Source organism: Sus scrofa, chromosome 7 (genome assembly GCF_000003025.6).
Source record: "Sus scrofa isolate TJ Tabasco breed Duroc chromosome 7, Sscrofa11.1, whole genome shotgun sequence".
NCBI lineage: Eukaryota > Metazoa > Chordata > Mammalia > Artiodactyla > Suidae > Sus > Sus scrofa.
In genome coordinates, this window is record NC_010449.5 from 92728548 (window position 1) to 92750776 (window position 22229).

The window sequence follows — 22229 nt, forward strand, 5'->3', positions numbered from 1 at the left end:
TTCTCATGGATACTAGTTGGGTTTGTTACTGCTGAGCCACAACAGCAACTCCCTAGTGACTATTTTGATACAATTTTAATATGTTGAGATATGAGGTCCTACATAGGTTGCTTTAGTTTCTTCCATTTATAATTGCAATAATTTCTCTAAAAGGACAAAAGAAGAAGGTGCCTCACCTTGATAATCTTTTCTACGCCAGAAGAGCAGATCATGTAGGTGTGGGGGTTAAATCGGACCTGGTTGACAATTGACCGATGTCCTTTCAGCACCATGAAGGCTCCATTGACCACCCTACCAATGCCACCTGGGAAGACAGAAGGAAACAAAAAGCAAAATGAAATGGATGAAAGCAATTATGTTCCAGTAATGGCAAACAACCAGTTCTTAACCAGAGCTGAGAGTTCTTTATTAACTGTACCACCAGCAGAATGCTTAATCGTATAGATAAAGTTGCTATGGAAAGAAAGAAGATGAAATATCTCTCAGCATATGTGCTCTTACCAAGAGCCTTTATTTAGCCTTTAAGCATTGCCCACGCCCACCCACTGCAATTCCACTGTCAATGAAGCCACAACCGCTTAAACATTTCTCAGATTTTTGATCCCCAAGATAGAATCCAAGTGCTACCTTAGAAAAGGACAGTTGTGAGCAAAATGAGACTGAACTGCTTGGGTTTTTTTTTTTACTTTTATTAGGGCCGCACCTGCGGCATATGGAAGTGGCCAGGGGTCAAATCAGAGCTGCAGCTGCCGGCCTACACCACAGCCACAGCAATGTGATATCCGAGCCGCGTCTGCAGCCTACACCACAGCTCACGGCAATGCCGGATAGACTGAATTGCCTGGGAACAGTTAGGCAGCTGAGCCAGGGACATGCAAAACCAGAAACATATAATTACTTAAATGCACAAAAAAAATCTCTGATTCAGTTGCCCTCAATTTCTATGATGAAAACATCAAACAAAACAAACATACAAAAACCATTGGGGAAATAATAGAGAAAATCCTTTCTTCACCGATAGCAGAGACAACTAAGGAAAAAGAAAGGGTCACTTTAATAGTAAGCAGAGCCCAAGTACTGAGAATTAGAGATTGTGGGCCTTAAAGACACCATGTATAGAGGCCACTGCTAGAAAGCTGTATCTTAACAACCACCCTGTAGGCTTTCTTCTTCAATGACTGAGAAAAACGCCAGAGGTCTAGAGCTTTTATCACAAATGAAAGTGTCATCAACTTGGGGTAATCTCAAAGGTTCAGCTTCACTAGTAAGGGCACAGTTCTGAATAAGGTCATTTCTGAGCAGCCACCAATAGCTCAGTAAGAACAGACGAACCTGCACCCCTGGCCAATTGGCAAATGTGATACATTCAGACACAAGCAAATGAGTATTCATTTATTTAAGCAATGAGCGTCTTCTTAGACTCTACCAGGAGCACGACACCATTAGGGCACAAAGTACCATCAGGCACCATCTCAGCTCTACATGCCTCCATCCTAAGTCCTTTGCACCAACATTCATCCTAAACAGTTCTCATCTCAGTATCTGGAGGGAAAATGGCTAGAACATTATCCCCTCTCCCTAAATAATCTGGTTCTGCAGTAGATCGCTTCTACTTTTGGCCTCCTGACACAACTCCTCTTTCATCTCTTTTGCCTCATGAAAGACATCTCTCTTTATTGCCACGTACATATCTTTTTTAAGACAGCAAGAGGCTTCAGACTGTACTGATTTGCTCCCTGGTGGTGCCAACTTGGCTAGCACCAGCTGTTTACCTGGTGAGTGACAAGAATGTCCTTTGCCTAAATTTCTCCCCATATTTGATATTGTTAATATTTGAATTATCCAGGAATGGATAACACATTTACAGCTATTCATATTTCAGTCCAACATCATCACATTTGCTAATAAACCATAAAGGAGAAGAGAGCAGCTAGGACAAAGATGTGTTTTCATGGAGACAAAGGATCAGGAAAGGCTAAGCACCCAGGCAGCCTGAGGGCACTAGGTTCCTAGGGTGGAGGGAGAGGAGGGAAGGTAATTTGCACCTAGTCAAAATGAACTTGAGAGGGATCCTTGGGAATCTAAAACAGCTGTCTCAATACAGTGACCGCACCAACTCAAAGAGTTCCTCTGGATCGGGTTGATTCAACAGGGAGCAGTCCTGTTCATGTTCTGAATGCTAGCTGCCAACATCCTACTCCTATCTATACCCCCACTGGGGTTGTCATTAGCAAAAAACTTAGGGTTTAGGAGTTCCCGTCGTGGCGCAGTGGTTAACAAATCCGACTAGGAACCATGAGGTTGCAGGTTCGGTCCCTGCCCTTGCTCAGTGGGTTAACGATCCGGCGTTGCCGTGAGCTGTGGTGTAGGTTGCAGACGCGGCTCGGGTCCCGCGTTGCTGTGGCTCTGGCGTAGGCCGGTGGCTACAGCTCTGATTCAACCCCTAGCCTGGGAACCTCCATATGCCGCGGGAGCGGCCCAAGAAATAGCAACAACAACAACAACAACAACAACAAAAAGACAAAAGACAAAAAAAACACAAAAACTTAGGGTTTAACCTAGTACCAATCTCTTGCTTAATCCTTCTGCCTCTAAGAAAAGAAATTTAAGTGACTTCTTCCAAATAGCTAGTATTTGGCAGAGCCAGAATTTGAATCAGTCTTTTTGATTATAATCCTTTCTATCATGTCATGGCCTTTAAGAAAGGGTGAGGTTTGAATAGGGATGGAATCAGGTCACAACTGATTTTTCTTTTTAAGTCCTTTATTTATTAATTTAATTAATTAATTAATCTGTCTTTTTGCCTTTTCTGGTTCCCAGGCTAGGGGTCTAATCGGAGCTATAGCTGCCGGCCTATGTCAGAGCCACAGAAATGTGGGATCCGAGCCATGTCTGCAACCTACACCACAGCTCACAGCAACACCAGATCCTTAACCCACTGAGAGAGACCAGGGATCGAACCCACAACCTCATGGTTCCTAGTTGGATTCATTAACCACTGAGCCACGACGGGAACTCCTAAGTGCTCAATTTAAAAGGAGGGAAGGAGAAGACTATGCAAATGGTATCCTGAGTGCAGGCTCTGTAATATCAGCCCAGGACATCGCCTCAAGTTGCCAATACCGAACAGTTTGTGAAGGTAGAAAAAGACCTCTTGTATACCTAGAACCCAGGGGGTAATGCCTGAACTAAAGCAGGTATCCCTTGTTGAATGGACAGTGTTTCAGGAGAGGGCAATTCTAGAATAAGCACCACCAAGGAGGATAGATAGAAAGTCTCACATCTTGAAGAATCAGCTACCATAGAACTAAAGTCTATCAACCCACTAGGGGCCTAGTGAGGATCAAATCTGTCAATGATTACTTGGAATACAATTATAATAATTTTCAGATCTAAGGAATAATTAAAGGGTATCAATGCTTTAAAATTCAGACCATGTACAAACTGTTTCTACTGCTCTTAAATGCACTGTGACCTCATTTGGTTTCTCTTCTTGGCAGCAAATTTTTTTTTTTTTTTTTTTTTTTTTTTGCCACGACCACAGCATGTAGAAGCTCCCAGACCGGAATTGAACCTGCGGCATAGCAGCTACCCAAGCCACTTCAGTGACGATGTCAGACCCTTAACCCTCGGGGCCACAAGAGAACTCCTTGGCAGTAATTTTAATACGAGATAATCTCTCCTTCCTATCCAAATGTGTATCCAGGAAATCTGAAAAAGTGGAAGTCAATAGAACCAAGAGACTAAAGGTGAACACAGGTATGGGAAGAATTATTACTGCCATCCGTATAAGGCAGCCAAGGCTGCATACACAGAATCATAGCAATGAACAGGCTTCATAGAGGCTCTTTATAGTCCCTCTCCTGGTTTCTCAGTTTTAATTGACTGAATACAGCTCTCCATACAGTTTACAATGATTTTTACAGAATACATTTTAATCAGTCTTGGAGATCTGCATAAATCAGATTTCTCTAGTCTGAAATGGCCAATGTCAAGATGCCAATACCAGTAAGAACTTGGGGGTCTCCTCTTCTCCATTATCTAACTGAAACCTGTCCATCAATGGCAGAAGCAAATTGGAAGAAGTTAGGCAAGGAATATTTTTTTTCTTTTTCTTTTTTTTTGCCACCAGCCTATAGCTACACCAGATCTGAACTAGGTCCCCGGCTCATGGCAACGCTGGATCCCCGACTCACTGAGCGAGGCCAGGGATCAAACCTGTATCCTCATGGATACCAGTCAGATTCTTTTCCACTGCACCACCATGGAACTCCTTTTTTTTTTTTTTTTTTTTTGCTTTTGGCTGCACCTGCAGCATATGGAGGCTCCCAGGCTAGGGGTTCAATCGGAGCTACAGCTGCTGGCCTACACCACAGCCACAGCAACGCAGGATCTGAGAGCCGCGTCCAAGACCACATCACAGCTTGACGGCAACGCCAGATCCTTAACCCACTTATCGAGGCCAGGGATTGAACCCGCAACGTCATGGTTCCTAGTCGGATTCGTTTCCTCTGTGCCACGACGGGAACTCCAGGAACATTTTTTCCCAAGAACTGTATAACTTACAGAGTCTCCCTTGAGGGTCGTCCTTCATCCATGGGTGAGAGGCCTAGTGAGGATCAACCTCACCCATGGTTACTGAACTGAGTCACAACCTAATCACTAATAAAGGTACCAATGAATAAAACAGCACATACCCAGGAAAAAGGATCTTACCTATCCTTGAGCTGTCATTTGTTTATACAGTTCTGTACAAACCAATGGTCATTTCTCTGAATCATCTGCTCCGGCCAGCTCAGCCAAACATGTTTACATCACTTTGTAGGTTTTTTTTTTTATAGTTGAGGTCAAAATTCCCATATCCGCATCTTTCCTTTGATTCAGAAGGGATGCTAGGGAAGTAGGGATGTATATCTTACTTATCCTACTGTAAGAGCTCAGAAAAGAAAATGAGTGCATCATCTCCTAAGATTCCAGCATCAGTGACTCACTCACTGTCTTGGTATCCCAGGATCCCAGAAAACACAAGGGAATCAGAGAAGACATCTTGCTCAGAACCCTGATAAAGACCTTTGTAAAATGCCACAGCCAAATGTTTCCCCAGAGAAGACAAGGGGCTAAGCCTACAGGCCCTCATTTTCCTCTTTTCTTATCTATGCTCCTCTTTTCATAACATTTAGCCAGAGATTTATCCCCTCAAGCCTTTCAAGAGGGTCAGGACACCACTCCCATGTCTTACCAACTGCAGTTACTTCTGTTTCTTGTCAATTTCATTCACTCTAACAAAGTCCTACAAGAATGACTATGCTTTCAACTCAAAAGCTAAAAGCAACCTGGTCAGGATTTCTAGATGTCTTGGTCTAATAGCAACTTATCAATCATGCTGGAAAGTGGTCCTTAAAGGCACTTGGGACTACAGAACAGGACACTTAAATATTTTGTTCTAAAATAAACCCCAAATCAACCTGGATAAAAGTGGAAGTATAATTTTCTTGTCAGAGTCTGAATTTCCACCCCATCCTAGTGACCTGTTCATTAATGGGTAGGAGTTCTCAAACACCTGTTTGCAAACAGGAAGGAAAAACCTAGAGCACTGCTTAGGGGTTCCCATCTCAGATAACACTGAGATTAAGGAGGGGGAAGTGTGAAAGCAGTAGTGAGGAAACAGCAACAGGGACTAGATGACTGGAAGGGGCTGCTACAAGATAAGAAATTAAGACAAAAGGAGATATATTTGTGTTTCAAAGAAACATAGCACTGGCCCTCATGAAGAAGGTAAATATCCTAATCTTCCCAGATTTATACGTTGACACATCCAAGATAAAAAGAAAGGAGTTAGGCATAAAAATAGGCATAAAAAGACTTAACAAGTGATTGTTAAATTGAAATTAGTGGAGAACACTGTATGAGTGTGAGTGTTTTTTTTTTTTTTTTTGGTTTTGTTTTGTTTTTTTATTATTTTATTTTATTTTTCTTGTCTTTTTTTTTTTTTTAAACACCTCAATACTCAGGTAAAAAATGGTATAGGAAATGCTTTTAGCATTTCATGGGAGAGCTTCACCTGGCAGTTCTAGATTGGGGAAATAAACAAAATCCTGCATAACACACTGATAGGGCAAGATGGTAAGTTGCAAAGATATATAAAGGAGCAGTACTACTTTGTAGGGAGAGAAGCTGAAAAATCAGGTAACAGATGCAATGGACATCAAACTCTGTGATTGTCTATTCCTTCCTTAAGCAATAAGATCTGAGTTTGGAAAAATCCAATGGTTAATTCAGTCCTCATCCTACTCATCTTATTTGACTTATTAGCAAGATTCAACAGAGTTGCCTCCCCTTTGACACACTCTTTTCGCTGCCTTCCTAGGATCATCTTTTTTTTTTTTTTTTTGGTCTGTCTTTTTGCTATTTCTTGGGCCGCTCCCACGGCATATGGAGGTTCCCAGGCTAGGGGTCAAATCGGAGCTGTAGCGCCAGCCTACGCCAGAGCCACAGCAAGGTGGGATCCGAGCCGTGTCTGCAACCTACACCACAGCTCACGGCAACGCGGATCGTAACCCACTGAGCAAGGCCAGGGATTGAACCCGCAACCTCATGGTTCCTAGTCTGATTCGCTAACCACTGCGCCATGACAGGAACTCCCTAGGATCATCTTCTTTTGGTTTTCCTGCTACCTCACTGGTCAATCCTTCTTGATTTCATTTTTGGCTCTTTTCCCTGGCTTCTTAACAGGAGGATGTCTCAGTCTTTGGTCTCCTTCTCTTGACTGGCTAAGCTCATTTACTCACTGGTGATCTCAATCAATGGTGAGCTCATCCAGTCTTGTGGCTTTACATACTTCCTACAGGACACCAAAACTCAGAAAGTCCAGACCTCTGTACCTCTATATCCATCCAAATTATTCAACACTCTTTCTTGATGTTTAAGAGATATCTCAAACTCTGCCTGCTCTCCCTCCCCCCAGTCTCATCTAGCATGAAATTCTGATGGCTTTACTTTCAAAATAGATCTAGACTCCAATTCCTATTATTTGGTTCAAGCTACCATCACCACTCACTTACATTATGAGAGATTCCTACTAGTTCTCATTTCTACCCTTGGCAACCCCACTCCTACCATCTACCCTCAACTTAGTAGTCAGGGTGATGTTGTTAAAGTTAGATCAGGAGTTCCTGCTGTGGATCAGTGGGTTATGAACCCGGCTAGTATCCATGAGGATGCAGGTTCAATCCCTGGCCTCGCTCAGTGGGTTAAGGATCTGGTGTTGCCGTGAGCTGCAGTGTAGGTCGCAGATGTGGCTTGGATCCTGCGTTGCTATGGCTGTGGTGTAGCCTGTAGCTTGACCCCTAGCCTGGGAACTTTCATGTGCCATACATGCAGTGCTAAAAGAAAAAAAAAAAAAAAAAAAAAAAAAAGGCAGATCAAGTCCTCTGCTCCAAACTCCCTAACAGCTTCTACTTCGCTCACGGAAAGGGCCTGCATGATTGCACACCCTGATACCCCACTTACCTCTGTGACTAACCCCTACTGTTCTATTCTCCCTGCTCTCACTCTGCTTCAGCACATTGATTTCCTTGCTGTTTCTCAAACACTCCAGGCACATTCTCACTTCAAATCCTTCACTGTGGCTCTACTTGAAATGCTCTTACCCTAGATTTCCATAAGGCTTCCTCACCACTTTGAGGTTTTGTTCAAATGTGACCTTCCCAATGAGGACTACACTGAATATTCCATCTAAAATTACATTTCCTTGACCCCTCCCCATTTCACTTCCTATCTGCCTTATTCTGCTCTACTTTTTTTACAAAGCACTTTAACCTTTTAAACATACTGTGTAATTTATTGTATCTATTGTTCATCGTCTATTTTCCCCACTAGAATGCAAGCCCAGGGATGGCGGGGCTCTTTTGCTCTTCTGCTGTATCCTAAGCTTCTAGAAGAGTGCCTAGCGTGTGGTAGGTTTTCAACAAATATTTGATAAATGAATGAAAAGGGACAAGCGTATTAGACTGTGGAATATAAGCATGCATGGAAAAACCCAATCTCCTTTAGGGGGCTTCATCATCCAACGTGGATCCAAGTATCTCTCTCCATCTTCCCACCATCAATTTTGGATGTTTCTTTTATAACGCTTTGACTACAGTAAGAGCAGAGAAATAAAGGGGCTAAGATCCTACCAATCCTTCAAGGTCCTCTGAAATGCAATTCTGTAAAAAACGGACCCCCCAAATCTCTTCAAGCCCTCCTTAATAATCTTTTTAATAGGCAGTGGGACACTGGGACACCCCCCCACCCCCCCCCCCCCCCGTTTTTGTTTGTTTTCCTTTTTTGGCTGCCCCAGGGCATATGGAGTTCCTGAGCTAGGGATCAGATCCAAGCTACAGCTACTGCAATACCAGATCCTTAACCCACTGTGCCAGGCCAGGGATCAAACCCACATCCTAGTGCTCCTAAGATGCCATTGATCCTGTGGCATGACAGCAGGAACTCCAGAAACCCATTTTTAAATTTAGTGTGCACACAAATAGCCTTTTCTCATCCCTCTTAGATTGGAAGTTCCTAGAGGGCAAGAAAGTATTTATCTTTCAATCACCCATAAGATGGGCATAACGTCTTATCTAAGGATACTCAACTAAGTGAACACATTAAAGTAAATCTCATTATTTTCTCTGGAACAAGGCTTGAGGGAGAAAGCTACTATCTACCAAAATGAGGTTTGGTAAGTACCTGTTCAGACAATTAGCTATTTCATTTCTGAGACAGTGGTAGAATTAAGAGGTACTGTGAGGGGCAAAGGACTAGTTCTTTCCCTCCATAGATATAAAAAAGTTGTCCAAACAACCTCTTAGTAATCCCAAAAGGCCCAAGTAAACAATATTTCCAGGGCTCCAAGTTTCAAACCATAAAGAAAAATACAGTTAGGGTACTGACAATACAGAGAGAGCAGTGGCTACCTCCTGGGGATCATGTAATCATTTAAGAGTTAAGAAAAGCCAGATGGGGACAGCCAGTGCTGTCAGTAAAGCTCAAAGAGCTCCAGACAGCAACACTTAATTGCACAAAAAAGACAATTATCCTCAGTTCTTCTTTCATCATCTGTACTTCATATGTGTCTGCAACCAACTACTTGTGACCAATTAAAAACAGTTGTTCTTCCAGTTACATGGGAGGAAAAAGCAGATGCTCAGGCCTAACTCACTGAGAATAAATGAATGTCTAGAAAATGGAGGAGAAACAGAGAGCGCACACATATGCAGGCCCACGGAAGTGCATTCGCAGCTGTTTCCAGCCTACTTCGTGAGCCCACTGGCAGTGGGGGTGGCTGCAGTGACTTGGCAGTGAAGCTGCATGTTTTTCCCCTCCATTCAGGGAAAAATTTGTCATGTAACTTCCCCGCTCTTAAACTACTGATTAGTCAAGGCAGCCTTCATGCAAGAAAAACTCAACTGACCATTCAGGAGGGCACCAGATGAGGACCATGTCCTGTCTCTAAGGAGTTTTTCAGACGAAAGTTACACGGGAGAAAGCTTTTTTATTTTTTGTCTTTTTTTTAGGGCCACACCGTGGCATAAAAAAGGAGGTTCCCGGGCTAGGGGTCAAATCAGAGCTACAGCTGCCAGCCTTAGCACAGCCATAGCAACTGGGATCCGAGCTGCATTTGTGACCCACACCACAGCTCATGGCAACACTGGATCCTTAACCCACTAAGTGAGGCCAGGGATCAAACCTGCATCCTCATGGATACTAGTCAGACTCGTTACTCTTGAGCCACAACGGGAACTCCAAGAAAACTTTTTTAATGAGTTACAGCAACATTTAGTAGCTACTGAGTACCCTTGCAATATCCCTAAGAAGGTAGATATTGTTTCACTGTTGGTGTTGCTTGTATTGTTAATATTATTATTTTACAGATGAAGAAATGAAAGTCTGGCAAGGTTAAACAATTTTTCCAGAGCCTCCAACCAGAAGACAAATGCATCAGGAATGCATCAGGCCTACTAATTCTATTATATTATACTTCTTTCCATAAAACTAAGGTGTTAGTGTAGAGAGCAACCTCAGAGAAAACAACTGTCAGTGAAAACCCTAACACCTTCCCCAAGAATTAGGGAAAAGGGAAGGAGAAAGCACTATGAATATTTTCAGGAGACATTCATCTCTGCCACCTGTTGTCAAATCCATTACTCTTATTACCCGAGTTACTAGGAAGCAAACGCTTTGGAAATTACAAATCTATGAGCATTGATCTTACAGATAGCAATGTCTTACATTTGACAGCACATAGTTTTTAGAAAGCATCCAAGACTGTTAAATCATTCCATGATATGAGGTGGTAGGGCAGGGGATGGGAGTGGCAATTCTATAGAAGAAACTGAGGCTCAGACAACTGATGTTACATAACCTGCCTAGAATCACTCAATCAGTTAGTTACTGGCATCACAGGACTTGAATACAGGTATGATTTTAAGCCTGATGCTCTTCCAATATACCACAGTGGCTCCATATATAACTGCCAATCTGTTTATTTTATCTTCAGAATTATCACATAAAAACAGATGCTCTTCCTACATACTTCAGAGGTGTAAAACATATTCTGATGGGCTTTTTCTTTGGTGTAGCAAAATTCCCAGTTCTATTTCTTCCTCTGATTTTTAAAGAGGCTTTTAGAAATGAGTTGTTACTGGACATTAACTAAGAAGTTGAGCCTAATCTTCCAGATAGCAAAATTTACTGTGGATATTAGGTCTTACATTTAGAAATGATTTCCTCCGCCCACTAGGAAGCCATATGAGAATTACTTAATTAGCATACTGGCTAATTCTGTACTGTTTATATAATAAATAAATTTCTTCCCTTTGGAATTCGTGTAGCAAAAAACTTTCCGCAGTGATGGTCTATCTTTCTGAACAGGAGAGTAGAGAAGAAACAGATGCCCTTGCTTTTGGCTCACACTCAGGACTGTTCTCCATTTAGTTTTCTCAGCATTTGGCATGCACTGAGAAGCACACAACAGGCATTCAATAAATGCTGATTGCTTGTCATCTGATTATGCCATTAAGGCATGTAATAGCAAGCTAGCTTCCCCATATTAGCCAGCCTCAGTATCTTAATTTCAACTGGGATGAACAGACAGTAAGCTCAGCCTTATTTCAGATTTAAGTCAGAGGCAGAGGATTAGTAGGAATTTCCAGATAGACTTTTTGTCATCTAAGCATTCAAAGCTAGAACCCAAAAAGGCATCTAGCCCTTTTTTTGGGGGGAGGGGTGCAACTTCTATTTATTTAGTTATTTTTTTATGATTATCTTTTATTTTTTATTTATTTTTGTCTTTTAGGGCCACTCCTGTAGCATACGGAGGTTCCCAGGCTAGGAGTCCAACTGGAGCTACAGCTGCCGGCCTATGCCCCAGATACAGCAACGCCAGATTTGAGCCGTGTCTGCAACCTACACCACAGCTCATGGCAATGTTGGATCCTTACCCACTGATCGAGGCCAGGGATCAAACCCTTGTCCTATGGATACTAGTCGGGTTTGTTAACCACTGAGCCACGATGGGAACTCTGCATCTAGCCCTTCTTACGTTATTGTTTAACTTGCTGAACCTTACTAAATATTTTAAAAATATTTATTGCCAACATCTAAAAATAGAGAGATTACATATAAAAATTAGAGGTGCTATAGACACAGAGAATAGATTTGGGTTGCCAAGGGGGAGGGGGAAGGAATGGGATGGATTGGGAGTTTGGGGTTAGTAGATGCAAATTGTTATATTTAGAATGGATAAGCAATGCGGCATAGCTCAGGGAACTATATCCAATAACTTGTGATAGAACATGATTGAATATGAGAAAAAGAATGTAGGGAGTTCCTGACTAGCATCCATGTGGATGCAAGTTCAACTTCTGGCCTTGCTCAGTGAGTTAAGGATCTGGTGTTGGCACGAGCTGTGATTGTAGGTAGCAGACTCAGCTTGGATCCGGCATTGCTGTGGCTGTGGCAATTTGACCCCAGCTCAGGAACTTCCATATGCTGCAGGTGTGGCCCTAAAAAGAAAAAAAAAATGTATATATATATATATGTATAACTGGGTCACTTTGCTGTACAGCAGAAATTGTCAAAACACTGTATATCATCTATTATTAAAAAAAAACCAAAAAAAAAAAAAATAGAGGGGCTAAATATCTCTGACGGACAGACAGGGCTGAAAAGAGGATGAGCTGAAAGGCTGTATAAAGAGCAATGCACCATCACACTCTTCCCCAAAGCACGCATGGCCAGGAAACCGCCCCATCCCCACACAAACAGAGGCCTGGGGGTGCCAACTGGAGTTAAATTTTTCTTTACTGTGACCAGAAGGCTCTAAGTGTCAAATTTTTTGTCTTGGATTTGAGTTACTGTTACAATTATTACTGGAACACAATTAATCAAAACAAATATACTTTTGGGGAGGGAGATAAATTAGGAGTTTGGGATTAACATATACACACTACTACATATAAAGAAGGACCTACTGTGTAACATAGGGAACTATACTCAATATCTTGTAATAACCTGTAATGGAAAAAATCTGAAAAAGAATATATACACACACACAGAGATTTATAACTGAATCACTTTTCTATACACTTGAAACTAACACATTGCAAATTATACTTCAATATTAAAAAACATACTTTTAATGTTTTATAAAAACCAATTACTATAAAAAGAAGCAATTTATTATAAGTGCCTAAGAAGAAAAGGGAGAAAATAAGGGGGGGTTAGGTTATAGCCATTATGATTAAAGGATATTTCTGTTTGGGGCACCGTGGAGGTGTTTTTAATACCTTAAGAGCAATGCACCATGCCAAGGTTCAAACGGTTAGAAATTTGTGGGTTATTTTTGATTTTCTGGTGTTTTTTGTTTGTTTGTTTTTTGTAAAGTGGGAGAAGGACAAAGGGAAAGGGGGAGGTGGGAAAGGAGAACGAGTAACTTCTTAGGAATATGTCAAAGAATACATATGGAATTTGAGAATCTGGAAAGGGATTCCTTTCAACCAGTTGTGTCTATACAATCCTTGGAAAGTCCAGGCACCAATTTCCCGGGTTTTGCTTTTTTTTTTTTTTTTTTTTTTTGTCTTTTGTCTTTTTTTAGGGCTGAACCCACGGCACATGGAGGTTCCCAGGCTAAGGGTCTGATAGGGGCTGTTGCTGCCAGCCTACGCCACTGCCACAGCAACGCCAGATCCGAGCCACGTCTGTGACCTACACCACAGCTCACGGCAACGCTTGATCCTTAACACACTGAGCGAGGCCAGGGATCGAACCTACAACCTCATGGTGATTTGTTTCCACTGAGCCACGACGGGAACTCCCAATTTCCCAATTTTAATACTGGAATCCCAAATCAACTACTAGGGTCCCTGCCAAACCAGAGATTGCATAACCATCTGCTTATAAAGTAGCCCAACAAAGTCCTACACCCTCAAGCCAGTACAGAAACGAGCAGAGGAGTGAAAAAAAATATCCAATACTACTGCTAATTCTTTCCCCTTCTCTCTTTAGGCAATCATGAAAAAGATTCCAGAGAACAGTCCTGGGGAAGAGAGATAATCCATTTTCTATTTTAAAAGTCACACTGATTAAAAGCTTTTTAATGTAAAATACACTATTAAGCCCAAATATTATTTCTCAGCTAATCAATCTAGGATCTATGGGTACGGGAGACTTAAGACAGAACTGTCTCTCGTGCTAGAACGTGACTTTTTGTTCAGATAGACTGCGGCTGTCCTGTCTGGTTGTGCTTCAAAGATAAGATGCTTCACTCATGTTTTCCAAATCCCAGAAGGGGAAAAAAGCCTTTTGCAACTTGTTTAGTAACCAGACCACAACAACAGAATAGTTTCCAAAAGTAAGCCTTACATTTTGAAAGGCAGATATTTGGTAACAATATTGTTAAGTCATCAATAGGCAAGCCAGCAGCTTCTCTAAACTCTGAGCACTAGGTACCCTTTGTGTAATATCACTGACACAGTCCTCTATTACTTTCCTCATGGCCATTTTCCAGTTTGATGCCATGTATCACCTGGAGCAGATGGCTGTATTGAGCTGTCCTAAGAATAAAAAATAGACATTTTTCTACCAGTAGGAAGCAACTAATGTAATACTCATCTGAGCATGTGAGGACACTACTATCAAGAATGAAGAATGATACATGCTGTTTGAAAGCTCAAGTGGCCTAGATCCAAATATATGGAAAGCTGAAGACTTTTTTTTTCCAGAGTACATCTAGGAAAGTGCAGAAATATTTCTTCCTAATTTCTCTGACTCCCTGGGGCCACCCAAACCACAGGGAGTAAATCTGACCATCAAAAAAAAAAAAAAAAAAAAAAAAAAAAGTTTCCCCTTAATTAACACCACCAGAGAGAGCCAAGGAAAGGCAGAAGCCCTACCAACTGTTTTTAGAGTATCAGGCAGGAATGTGCACGTGGATAGTAAAGGTAAAGCATATAAAAGGCAAGGTAAAAAATATTCCAAGTGTGAAGTAGGAGAGAGGAAGATGGACATAAAGAAGACCTATGAAGCCTATAGAAAAGTTCTTAGACGGAAAAAAACCTGAGTACCATTATGTCAGATAAGATTATGCATGAAGGTTATAGTTAAATCTGGCTAATTTTTACTTTAAAATTTTCTTTGGTCATTTTCCCAATAAACTTTTTATATTAAAAGAGAAATATTTCGCTCTATTGCTACAGATCTGTCCTTTCACAGCATGCCAAAGGTTATTAGCAAAGCCAACATTAGCAGCAGGTTCACATAGAGATGTACTCACCTGCTTCTGGATCTGCAGGAATTCTCCACATGTACAGGTTGAAGTCATCAGAGCCTGAAAGGATGTACTGTTGAGACCAAAAAAAAAAAAAAATCTATTTATTACTTATGTACTGATTGATTACATATCTATATCTCTCCACCTATTTATCTATACAGAGAAAGTTTTATTTTGTTTTGTTTTCTTTTCTGGCTGCTCTGCAGCATATGGAGTTCCTGGGCCAGGAACCTATGCCACAGCTTCGGCAACATGGGATCCTCAACCCACTGCACTGGGCCAGGGATGGAACCTGCATCCCAGCGCTCCAGTGATGACACCTATCCTGTTGTGCCAGAGCAGGAACTCAGGGAAAGATTTCTTTAAAAAAAAAAAAAAAAAGATGAATGAACATATATCCATAAGGTACCACATAGCAAATACTCTCTTAAAAGTATCTGTAAATCAGCAGTTCCCTGGTGGCCTAGCGGGTTAAAGATTGACCTAGTGTTGTCACTCCTATGGCGTGGGTTTGATCCCTGGCCCAGGAACCTCCTCCACATGCTGCACGTGTCCCCCCCCCCCAAAAAAAAAGTATTTGCAAAGCAAAAGCCTCTTTGACTAAAACTCAACAAACAATTTGATGGTAATTGGCAAATGATACAAATGGCCAACGACATGAAAAGATGCTTAACATCACATTAGGAAACATTAGGGAAATGAAAATGAAAACCATAATGAGATACCACTTCACACCCATTAGGATAGCAATTCCCAAAAGCAAAGAAACAGAAGACAAGTGTTTGGACTTCTCGATATGGCTCAGTGGAGACAAACACGACTAGTATCCATGAGGATGAGGGTTTGATCCCTGGCCTCACTCATTGGGTTAAGGATCTGGCATTGCCACGAGCTGCGGTGTAGGTTGCAGACGTGGTTCAGATCTCACACTGATGTGACTGTGGTGTAGGCCAGCAGCTGTAGCTTCGATTTGGCCCTTAGCCTGGGAACTTCCATATGCCTTGCGTGTGGTCCTAAAAAGATCAACAACAACAACAACAAAAAGATATTTTGGAGTTACCTTGTCTTAAAGTGTTAAAAACAAACAAACAAAAAAAGTGTTGATGAGAATGTGGAGAAACTACTGGCACTCTCGTGCATTGCCAGTGGAACTACATAATGGCACAGCCACTGGGGAACACGGTAAAAAGTTAAACAACCACACAACCCAGAATGACCACACAACCCAGAAATTCCACTCCTAGGTATGTATAAAAGAATTGAAAGCATGGACTTGAGATATCTACACACCAATGTTTATAGATGAATGCTCACCATAGCCAGAAAGTGGAAACGACCTGAATATCCATAAAAAGATGAATGGATAAACAAAATGTGATATATCCATACAATGGAATATCATTCAGCTTTTAAAAAGGAAGTTCTAATACATGCTACAACATGGATGAATCTTGAAGACATGCTAAGTGAAACAAGCCAGGTACAAAAAGAAAATATTGTGTGATTCGACATACATGGGGAACGAAGAGTGGTCAAATTCATGGAGACAGAATGCAGAATGGTAGGTGCCAAACACTTAAGGAAGGGAGAAATGGGGAGCCACTGTTTAACAGACAGAGTTTCAGTTTGGGAAGATGAAAAAGTTCTGGAAATGGACAGTTGTGATGGTTACACAACATTTTAAATGTACTTAATGCCACGAAATTGTACACTTAAAAATGGTTATAATGGTAGTTCCCTTGTGGTCAGTGGGTTAAGAATCTGGTGTTGTCACTGCAGTGGCTTGGGTTCAATCCCTGGCCCAGAAACTTCTACATGCTGTGGGCATGGCAGGAAAAAAAAAAAAAAAAGGTACGTTTTATGTTATATATATTTTACTACAATTTTCGGGGGGGGGGCACACCCAAGACACAAGGAAGTTCATGGGCCAGGGACTGAACCTGCACCACAGCTGCAGCCTGAACCACAGCTCAGCAACATTGGGTCCTTAACGCATTGGGCCACAAGGATACTTCCACCACAATTAAAAAAAAAATGTTTAATGTGGGGGGAAAAAATTCAGGAGCTTCCCAGAGATCTTTTACTCAAGCCCGAGCATCCTGAACTCCCCTGCTGCCATCTGACGTCTTAGAGCAGAAAGCCACTGCCAACCCAGCCATGAGTTAGTGCCAAAGCCATAAGCAATCCCCCTTTAGGTGGTAGCTTCAAACTGCTTCAAAAAGATAAGACACCAAACCAAATCTATTCTAATTAGGACTCATAAAAACATTGTCGAACATTGTCTAACAGCAACCAGTGAGCAATTCTGAGAGATTGTTTATTTCCAAAGATTTAACAAAAGTACTCTAAGTTTAGGTCAGCATTTCTTCCAGCCTTTTGGCCCAATCTGCTTATTTCCCTTGAAAAATAAAGGCCTGCAGTTTTCTACAGAAAATTTCTAACTTGAAAATGACACTGCAAACAATTCCAAAAAGTGTTAAGTCCAACATATACATAATCTCATGCCTAGTGTAAATATTTTACTAAATACTCTATAATCATTACAAATCAATTTACCAGGTTTTTTTGGCTGTGCCCACGGCATGCAGAAGTTCCCAAGCGACCCAAGCCACTATAGTAACAGTGCTGGATTCTTAACCCACCGCACCACAAGAGAACTCCATTTACCAGTCTTTAAAATGACTGTAGGAACATGTTCAAAGATGAAGAAAATGCTATTCACAGGGACTGGAAGATTTGGCCCAGGGCCTAGTGGACAAGTAGTGATAGAGTGTCCTCATCTGTTGGCTCTTGCTATGCTATGGTCTGAATGTTTGTGGATCCCCCCCCCACCCCCCCCACCCCCAACTAATTCCCATGTTCAAATCCAAATGCCCAGTGTGATGCTATTAGGTGGTGGGACCTTTGGGAGGTGACTGGGTCTTCCTAATGGTGCAGCCCTCATAAATGGGTCAGCACTCTTATAAAAGATCAGACTCTTATAAAAGAGCTCCCTAGCTCGCCTCTACCATATAGGGAAAACCGTGAGAATTCAGCAGTCTGCAACTGGGAAAAGGGCCTTCACTGGAACCCAACCAGTGCAGTCTTGATCTTGGACTTCCAGCCTCCAGAACTGTGAGAAAGAAATTACTGCTGCTTATAAACCACCTATCTGTGGTATTTTGTTATGGCAGCCAGAACAGACTAAAACACCCTCTGAGGCACATTTAATTCTAAGATTCTATGATTACTCTGTGAAAGAATGGTGGAGGCCACCAGATCAGAGCTGAAAGTCCCTAAGCTGCTGGCCCATGGTTACTTGACAAGTCACTACATAAGTATGCTCAAAACAAGGAAACTGAAAAGACTAATCATGTTACACTTCAATTAAAAAGTTTCCTCAACAATAAAAAAACAAAGAAAAAATGGGCAAAGTACTTGAACAGACATTCTTCAAAGAGGAAATACATAATGGCTAGATACAAATAATCAATAAGCACATGAAAAGATGTTCAACATCACTAATCATTAGAGAAATACATATTAAAACCATAATGAGATGCTACCTCCAAGTCATTTGGATGGCCACTATCAAAAAAATCAGAGACTAGTGCCTCGAAAGATTAAAAATAAAATCATTATATGATTCACCAATTTCACCTCTGGGTATATATCTGAAAGAACCGAATGCAAGGTCTCTAAGAGATATTTATAAAACAATGTTCATAGCAGCATCATTCACAACAGCCAAAGAGGGAAGCAACCCAAGTGTCCATCAGTAGACGAATGTATAAACAAAATGCAGTGTATACACACAATGGAATGTTATTCAGATTTAAAAAGGAAGGAAATTCTGACACAAGCTACAACATGGATGACTCTTGAACACTATGCAAAGTAAAAGAAGCAAATTATAAACAGACAAATACTGTATGATTCCACTTAGGCAGTTCCTAGAGTTAAGTGGGTAGTCAAATTTACAAGGACAGAAAGTAGAACGGTGGTTGCCAAGAGCTAGGGGCAGGGAAGGGAGGGGAGTCAGTGTTTAATGGGTACAAGAGTTTCAGTTTTGCAAGACGAAAAACTTTTGAGATAGATGGTAGTGATGGTTACACAACAATGTCAATGTGCTTAATATTATAATACTAGCAGTTCCCACTATGGCTCAGTAGATTACGAACCTGACTAGTATCCATGAGGATGTGGGTTCGATCCCTGAGTTCACTCAGTAGGTTAAGGATCCGGCATCACTGGGAGCTGTAGAGGTCACAGATGTGGCCCAGATCCCACATTGCTGCTGCTGTGGCTGTGGTGTAGGCTGGCAGCTGCAGCTCCAATTCGTGCCCTAGCCTGGGAACTTCCATATGCCACAGGTGTGACCCTGAAAAGCAAAAAAACAAAAATAAACAAACAAACAAAAAACTATACACTTAAAGAAAAAGATGAATTCTCATTCTCTGGTTTAGAATCCGTCCAGTAACTCCCCATAATTTTAGGATACTATCTTGGTTAAAGTTAGGGAGCTGGAATTTAGGAATCCAAAGACTTTTCTCTCACAGCCAGTTTGGCAAAACTAGCTACTAGTTGGGGGGGGGAATTCATTAATCACACGCAAACCAAGTACTTGTGTGCCAGACACTCTGGTGCCTACAAAGATAAACAAGGTAATAAGCTAGGTCCCCAAGGAACTTAGATCAAGTAGAAAGTATACATGTAGGCACACAACCACCATGCCATTAAGCAAAGATCACCAAGTACCATTATGAGAAACAAGGTGGTTGGTGATTCACAAAAGTCAAGGCAAGACAGATCTGAGCCCTGAGTCACCCCCAGATAAAGATGAGGCAGAAAAGGCAAAAGAGCAAAGAGAAAGCTATAGACCTTCTGTAGTCTACTGTTTTAACAGAAACAGGAAGCATGGGTAACTCACTCCTTGATACGCAGCTCACGTCCCTCAGGCCTTACTGCTTAATATACCTGACCTCCAACTGCCAGTATCTTTATGTCTTTGCCTAAGGGTTTCTCCAAAGCCCGGGAGGCTGCAAGCTACTCTAGGAAACAACATTCCTAGGGAGCAAGCTCAAGCAATGACTCAAGGGAGTTGGCACATCAATATCCCAGCTGCCTTGTCCCACTGAAGTGTGTGTTCCATACCCTTTCCCCTCAGGATCAAACCCCGATTGCCCACAGCTGTAGTAGCTTGCTAAATCCTTCCTTTCCCCATCTCACTTTTCTACTCCTTTGATATTTCCTAATAAGCTACATGAACCCAAATTAAGACAATGGGGGAGGGGAGACAGAATACAAAAGAACTGGGCACTAATAATTTATATATAAAATATACTTATCACTCAATATCTCGTCATTTCATGCTCTACATTTAAAATGAGACACTATTAAATTTTCTTTTTTTTTAGTGGTCGCACCTGCAGCATATGGAAGTTCTTGGGTCAGGGGCTAAATCTGAGCCGCAGCTGTGGCAACACTGGATCCTTAATGCACTGCACCAGGCTGGGGAACAAAAACATGCCCCACAGACACCCAAGCCGCTATTGTTGGATTCTTAACCTATTGCACCAGCAGCAGGAATTCCTATTAAAATTTTTTTAGGGAATTCCCGTCATGGTGCAGCAGAAACGAATCCAACTAGGAACCATGAGGTTTCGGGTTCTATGGCCTTGCTCAGTGAGTTAAGGATCTGGCGTTGCTGTGAGCTGCGGTATAGGTCGCAGACACGGCTTGGATCTGGCATTGTTGTGGCTGTGGTGTAGGCTGGCAGCTACACCTCCAATTGGACCCCTAGCCTGGGAACCTCCATATGCCGTGGGTGCAGCCCTAAAAAGACATAAGACAAAGAAAAAAAAATTTTTTAATAAAAAATAAGAGAGGCTATAAAACAATAAAATTCCTGTTACCCTTTCCCCACCTTATACCTTCCCCCAACTAAACGAACAATGTTTAAAAAGAGCTGAAGCTGGGCTTATCAGAGGTTTTACTCTTTCACTGTGAAGGATTAGAGTTTTCCTATTTGTTCAACTATTCATGAGGGAAAGCCATGAAAAGGTAAAAGGGAACTCCCAGAGAGAACGCTGACTCAGAAGACTGCCTTAGAAGGAAAAAAACTCCAACAGAGTTAAGGCCTCTTGGATTTAATATGACAGCTCCAGAAATACGTAGAAAATGAATACAATGTACAGGCTTCCTTTCAGGGATAAGGTCAACTTCTGACCCTTTCTTCCTCTTGGAACCACCACGAGGGAACAGCTCAGGATGATTTCCAAGGAGGGGGTCTGGACCCACTGCCGTCTAGTCAGATGGTTTAAGTGTTCACACACACTGGAATCACAAAACTGCCCTGAGGAATTCATTTACGGCATTTCATGATTGTCTGCTGGGACTTTTCCAACATTAAAAGTTGGCTGCCTAGGATACTGCTGACTGTAGGAGAGTGAAATAAAAATGAGTTCATCCATTTATTCATTAAACAAACATTTGCTGAATGTCTACTATGTGTTGGGCATTGTCCTAGGGAAAGGAGCATAGCATTGATCAAAAAGACCATGTCCCTACCCTCATGTGACTTACCATTAGGAAAAGGATTTTATCCATATATAATGTGAGCAAAGAACGGGCTAGGAGAAGAATGTTTGAGAGAGTCCATAATCTAGGCAATAGAAGCCCCACTTCCTCTGTCAACCCATTAACCTTTAGAGAAAACAGTGACTGGGGTACTAATACTCTGGCAAACTGCTCTAATGTCCAGTGGCCCCTCCAAAAACTTCAGCCCCTTTCTTTACCTCTTAGCATTCTTAAATTGAGCATGTTCTCAAGAAAGACTTTTTTGCATGTGCAAAGGCATCTTGCTAGCTGAGCACCCCATGATAATGCCACGCCTCTAAATATAAAGACCATCTTTGTAGAGTGACCTAAGTCACAAGAAATTTTTAATAACTTGACGGTTCAAAGAAGGATCCAAATGTGACCTGCCACAGCAAAAGTGCATACTAAATCGAAGGTTACTGGGGAAAAAAATTATTAGCTACCTTCAAGCAAAGCAATGGTTTCTCCTTTCCTATTTATTTAAAACTAGACGGTTAAACAAACCAAAAAAGGGACAAATTTGGAATACAGATAACTCCCTACTAATTATATTCTAAAGCCTCAATGGGTTTAGAAATATGAATATAAACCAAAAGAATACCCCTTTCCTACCCACTCAAAATCCACATTAAAACGAGGACAAAGCTCTAGAAGGCAAGAGGAACAGGTCACCCGATATACCCCCAGAATATGTCTTAGGTTCTTTGTTAACAGAGAATCTCTCTCTCTCTTTTTATTTTTTATTTTTTTGGCTTTTCAGGGCCACACCCGCAGCACACGGAGATTCCTAGGCTAGGGGTCTAATTGGAGCTACAGCTGCTGGCCTACACCACAGCCACAG

At 41.6% G+C, this 22229-nt stretch overlaps 1 protein-coding gene across 3 annotated transcripts in view; it reads right to left on the reverse strand.

Moving 5' to 3' along the window:
* DCAF5 (DDB1 and CUL4 associated factor 5) overlaps positions 1-22229 on the reverse strand; it is a 95754-nt gene that overhangs the window by 11004 nt on the left and 62521 nt on the right. For all 3 annotated transcript variants that reach the window (XM_021099398.1, XM_021099401.1, XM_021099399.1), the window contains exons 7-8: positions 14813-14879; positions 177-304 (exon numbers count right to left, since the gene is read on the reverse strand). In XM_021099398.1, the coding sequence (XP_020955057.1) occupies positions 177-304; positions 14813-14879 (195 nt within the window). The remainder of the gene's footprint in view (positions 1-176; positions 305-14812; positions 14880-22229) is intronic.